We start from the raw sequence: 6,047 nt of genomic DNA, 5'->3' as shown, positions 1-6,047 counted from the left end.
TTTCAAATATTATTTTTCCCTTTTCCTTCTCACTTGTGGGATTCAGTTATATATGTTAGACTGTGATATTGTCCCACAGGCCACTGAGACTTTTTCATTTTTTTTTCACCCTAGGTGTTTACTCTACCTTCAGGTTTTGCTAATTTTTTTCCTACTTTCTCTAATCTGTTAATCATATCCTCTAAATTTTTTATTTGAGGAATCTTGCTTTTTATCTCTAAAATTTTCATTTGGGGGACGCCAGGGTCGCTCAGTTGGTTAAGCCTCTGACTTCAGCTCAGGTCAGATCTCACGTTCGTGGGTTCGAGCCCCGCGTCAGACTCTGTGCTGACAGCTAGCTCAGAGCCTGGAGCCTTCTTCCGGTTCTGTGTCTCCTTCTCTCTCTGCCCCTCCCCCTCTCATGCTCTGTCTCTTTCTGTATCAAAAATAAATAAAACATTAAAAAATTAAAATTTTCATTTGGGCTTTTAAAAAATACTCCATTTTCTTTCATTATGTTCATGCTTTCCTTGAAATACTTAGATATATGATAGCTTTTTATTTTTAAGTTTATTTATTTATTTTGAGAGAGAGTTAGTGAACAGAGGAGGGGCAGATAGAGAGGAGAGAGAAGATCCCAAGCTGATTCTGTGCCAACACACAGCCCAATACGGGACTCCAACTCACGAACTGTGAGATCATGCCCTGGTCTTGGTCTAAACCAAGAGTCGAATGCTTAACCAACTGTACCATCCAGGTTCCCCTATGAAAGCTTTTTGATGTTTTTAATGTCTATTACCTGCCATTTTGGAGGATTTAATTGACTGATTTGGTCTTGATTATGAGCACATTTTCTTGCTTCTTGGCAAGGCTAATAATTAACTGCTTGGTGAACATTGTGAATGTTACATTGTTAGGTTTCTGAGATTTTTTGGTCTTTCTTTCATGAGTATTGGGTTTCATTTTGGTAGGTAGTTAAGTAGTTTATGATTAGTTTGATTATTTGAGGCTGGCCTTTAGTTTGTTAGAGAAGATTTAGAGTAGATTTTACTCTAAAAATAGTTTATCCTCTTAAGGCATGGTTCTTTTGGGGTTTCTACTGAATGCCTTTAGTTGATCATTGAGGACTCTACTCTAGCTGGTGAGAAATTAAATGATTTGCAGCCCTGTGTGGAGTCTGGAACTAGTCAGCTGACAGCTCTCTAGTCAGTTCTTGCCTGACCTGGTGGAGTTTCATACCATGTGTGGACATTTTAGTGTTCAACAAAGCATCAGATTTCTCTGCAAATTTCTGAGCTCTTTCTCAGCATAGTTCCCTTCTTTCTCTTTCTTTCTCTCTTGTTCCCAAATTTTCCCCTTTCTCCTTGAAATTGTATCCCAGAACTCCTAGCCACCTCTGCATCCTTCAGCTCCAGTTTGTCTCCTTTACTCTAACTCAGCTAGACCACTGCTTGGAATTCTGCTCTCTACTCTGTGGTTTGCAGTGTACCTCTAGGCGGAAAGCTGGGGCAATCATGGGGTTCACCTTGTTAGTTTGCTTTCTCATTGGGATTACATACTGTGCTGCCTGAAAACATTTTTTTATACATTTTGTCCAGCTTTTTGTTGTTTAAGGTAAGAGGATAAATTCAGTCTTTGTTCCTGAATCATGTCCAGAAGTGTATAAAATATTAAAAATATTTTATGATGGGCAGCTGGGTGGCTCGGTTAAGCATCCTACTCTTGATTTTGTGGCTCAGGTCATGATCTCACAGTTCATTAGTTAGAGCCCCACATTGGGCTTTGCACTGACAGGGCAGAGCCTGCATTGGATTCTCTGCTCTGTGTCTGCACCTCCTTCCCTGTTTCTTTCAAAAATAAATAAATGTTAAAAAATATTTTATGAATTATTGCTTGTGCTTGTTTTACTGTCCTTTTGCCATCAGTGCTTTTTGTTTCGAAGATAGTCTTGAGTGATTTCATAGTTCAACAGTAATTATTTTACTTATTATAACATTTCTCCAAATGCTTCTCTCTCTCTCTCTTTTTTAATTAATTTATTTATTTTGAGAGAGGGGTTGAGTGCTCATGAGCATGAGCTAGGGAGAGGGGCAGAGAGAGGCAGAGAGAGAATCCCAAGCAGGCTCCATGCCCAGCATAGGATCAAGACTATGACCATGAGATCATGACCTGAGCTGAAACTAAGAGTTGGATGCTTAATTGACGAAGCTACTAGGTGCCTTATAGCATTATTATTTTTTATTTTTCTAAAAATTTTTTTGTAATCTCTACACCCAACTTGAGGCTCAAACTTACAACCCCAGCATCAAGAATCACAAGATATCGTGACTAAGGCAGCCAGGCGCCCCTCAGTGTGATTATTTTATTAGTGAATGAAACTTTTACCAAATATAAACTTTTTGTTTAGTATAGATAGCATTCGCTCCTTTTAGGTTTTCTATGGCTGTGTTTAGTGTGATGAAAGATTTAGGCCCTCCTATACCATTTAAAGTCTTGAGGGTTCATGTTATATAGTTGAACAACATTCATGTCAGTGTCAAGTGTGAATAAGTCTTTTCTCTTCCTGGCCTGTAATAATTGAGGTTGAAAGGAACAGTTTGGTTCTTAAATTTCTATTTGCATTTGAAGGTAATGGGTTCTTTGAAGACAAAACCAACATGTAGTTTATATACTGTGTAGAATTTTTTCATTCCCTGTTTGGGGGTATATTAGGTTTTTCAGACTAAATAATGACTGTTAAGTGCTGAAACAGGTAAAAACAAATGATCAATGTTCTTCTATCCTCCTGTGTTTCTAGGTAACTATAACTACTCAATATTGCAGCCATGGAGTCCATGCTTAATAAGTTAAAGAGTACTGTTACAAAAGTAACAGCTGATGTCACTAGTGCTGTAATGGGAAATCCTGTCACTAGAGAATTTGATGTTGGTCGACACATTGCCAGTGGTGGCAATGGGCTAGCTTGGAAGATTTTCAATGGCACAAAAAAGTCAACAAAACAGGTAAGTTTAAATTCAGAGTCCATTGGCAAAAACATACATGTTAATAAGTACCATAATGTGCATAAGTTTTTATATTAAGAAATGACAAAAGTAAGGGGTTCTTTACTTCTGATTTCCATCTAATGAAGTCATACAAAAATAAATGCTTTTAAACATGCCCTGAATCTCCTGGTTAAAATATATTATTTGATATATCACTCCATCTTGCAATGTAATTTTGATTACTTAATAAAAGTTTCTGTTGAGTAAAGCAGCATATTAGATTTTTAGCAAAGTATTTGTTTTAGAATAAAAATTGTGTTTCTTTTCAAATTTGTCAGTAAGCTATTGGCAAAATACTCAGTTAAATTTTTCCAACATTAAATGCATTCTTATTTAGTGCATTCTTATTCCTCTTTTATATATAGCTGTCTGGAAAATAGACTTCTATAACACTTTCTTGTGTTTAATTTGATAGTTTTTATTATCAGAAGGCGGTATATTTGTGGGATAGTAATGTGTTTTGAGATATACTGATTTCAAAGTTATTTTAAAAGTAACTGTTCTTTTAGCAGAGTCATTTGAATGAGTTGTATTTTTATTTTTATTTTTTTTAATTTGACTTAAGAAATCAACAGATGGTTCTCAGAAATGTGGAAGATTGTTAGTATTAAATTTTACTAGCAGTTTTCTGTTGGGATTGTTAAAGGATTGAAAAACCTCCAGGTTTAAAACCTCTGTAGAAATATGTTCTTTAAAAATAAAAATTACCATTTCTAAAAGTACTTTTATTTCTCTACAAGTAAAACATATGGGTTGTAAGATGTTTGAGATTTATTACACGTATTTTCCAGTAACTGTCACAGTCATACAGTTGTGGATATATATTATTTGTGACTTTTCCAGAATCAGCTTATTTACCAAACAAGTATATTAAAGACTGAATTGGCTTTGTTTATTCTTTTATGAAGTAGGAACTTTGGTCTTGTGGTATGTGGTATGTATCTGACAAGTAAATCTTGTTTTTATTGTCATTTGGTTGGAAGTCTTTTAAGTCCAGAGCTGGTCTGTATCTTAAATGCTGATTCATTTGTCATTTTTGAACATTGTTTTCTCTCTCAGTTCACTGTGCTCACTAAAAAACAAGTGGTTTCTTGAGTATTGAATGCTTAAAAAGTTATTAATAAGGCCATTAAGTTATGTAAATGTCTAACCTCCAACACTAGCTTTTGGCAAATCATAGAACACCAAATGTACTAAATTTTGCATTATTCATCAAGGATGTAACATAATAGTGTCTTTGTGCTTGACCAAAAGAGTTACTAAGTGTTTGTATTTATATCAGTAGTTCATATGCTGAAATTCTCTGATAATGTTGAAGCTTCTGTTGTTGTTCATAGAACACATTGTATGATTAATACAGCCATTCTCACTGCTCACTGCCAGAATTGGGTTCTGTTAGAACTACTATATTCCAGCCCCCACTTTTCCATTTATTGCTTTGTTGAAAAAGATAGTTTTGGAATATATCCATGCTTTCTGTGGATGTAGTTTTGAATCTTCTTTCTTTGCCTCTTTAAGACCTAAGGTGTTTGAACTGAGTGTCCTATCTGGACTACTGGTTAATTCCTTAACGAATAGCTAAGTCTTTAACCACCTTGGAGTGGAAGCCTCATTTAAATTTCTCCTTTACTTGAAGTTTCAATTCTTTTTTAGTTATCTCATTTTTTATTAAAAGGGAATCGTAGAAGATAATGTAGAGCTGTGCTATCCGGTATGGTAACCACAAGCTACATATGCCTATTTCTGTTTGTAAAAACTAAATTTAGTTCCTTAGTTGCACTAGTAACATTTTGAATGTTCCTTAGCTATATGTGGCTTGTACTACCATAGTGGACAATCCAGATATATAACTTTCTATCATCACAGAAAGTTCTGTATGACCACGTTCTTAGAGAAGCCAGGAGAAAAATAATGGAAAAAAATATTATTCTTGGTCTTTTTCCTCCTGCGTAAAGGGATACTGAGCCTGAGGGCTTTTTTTTTAACCCTCTCTGTCTTTCTTGATCTAGCATTACAGTGTACTTGATTGCATTTATGTTTTATAGCAGATTATGTAATCTTAAATTTGACTTTGAGGTAAACATCAGGTTAGGGACTAGGGTTAGGAGATTCTATGTACTTTTAGCTAGAGTTATTTCAAATTCACAACAGTACATGATGAATTATGATTTCAGATCATGTACAACTTTTGACTTTATAACCTAAATGAAGGTTTCTGAGAGGAGTGGAGTAATTATAAAAGGACCTACAGAACAGATGAAAAAAGTACATATTTATGAAACCTGGAATGTAGCAAGATAAAAAGAATTGGTAAATAAAAATTTACTTGTGTGCCTGCTGGTGTCGTCATTGTACCTGACTGGACATCTGTGTTATTCTGGCTTTATGCTTCCAAAACCATTTGTTGCTAGTTTTTATTATTTTTGAAAGACATTCATTGAAGAAGCATCTCATAGTGAGTAATTCATGAAGTGCAATTAACAATTTCTAAGAGTCTCAAGCAAAGTGTAAAGTTGATTTTTCTTTTTGGTTGTAATTAAATAAGGTGTTTAGGTCAGTTTTGTATAGAAAATAACTTTGTATTGCAAAATTAAGATATTTAAAAGCTTTTATTTAGGTAAGCTTAACCAAACACAACTTGTAAACATGTTAAAATGGATAAATTATAGCTTCTTAGCATTTGAAGCTACTATTTAGGCTTAAATACTAGTTTCCTTTTTGATTGTTCATTTAGAAGTAACACAGTTTCTAACCCTTACTCTTTCTAGAATCTCAATAGAGACATTATAAGATTTCAGGGTGACATTTATGGAATAAAAATTGTGCCTATTTAGTTTTTAAAATATAAATATATTTTTAAGAACCTATGCAAAACAGTGTACAAATCATGAGTGTGCAGCTTAGTGAATGTTCACAGTGAGCACACCTGTATGACCAGTATCCAGATCAAGGAAACATTGCTAATACTCATATCTTTTCACGGTCATTACCTCTCCCCACCTTCTCTCTAGGGGAAGTGCTATC

General features: G+C 34.6%; 1 protein-coding gene across 2 annotated transcripts in view; it reads left to right on the top strand.

Annotated features, from left to right (window-relative positions):
* Nucleotides 1-6,047, top strand: part of SCYL2 (SCY1 like pseudokinase 2) — a 61,744-nt gene that overhangs the window by 12,541 nt on the left and 43,156 nt on the right. For both annotated transcript variants that reach the window (XM_029953828.1, XM_029953827.1), the window contains exon 2: nt 2,777-2,981. In XM_029953828.1, the coding sequence (XP_029809688.1) occupies nt 2,805-2,981 (177 nt within the window). In that variant the 5' untranslated portion in view covers nt 2,777-2,804. The remainder of the gene's footprint in view (nt 1-2,776; nt 2,982-6,047) is intronic.

Source organism: Suricata suricatta, chromosome 10, assembly GCF_006229205.1.
Source record: "Suricata suricatta isolate VVHF042 chromosome 10, meerkat_22Aug2017_6uvM2_HiC, whole genome shotgun sequence".
Classification (NCBI taxonomy): domain Eukaryota; kingdom Metazoa; phylum Chordata; class Mammalia; order Carnivora; family Herpestidae; genus Suricata; species Suricata suricatta.
Note: the sequence above shows the minus strand (reverse complement) of the source record. Positions and strands in the feature narration are given on the sequence as shown.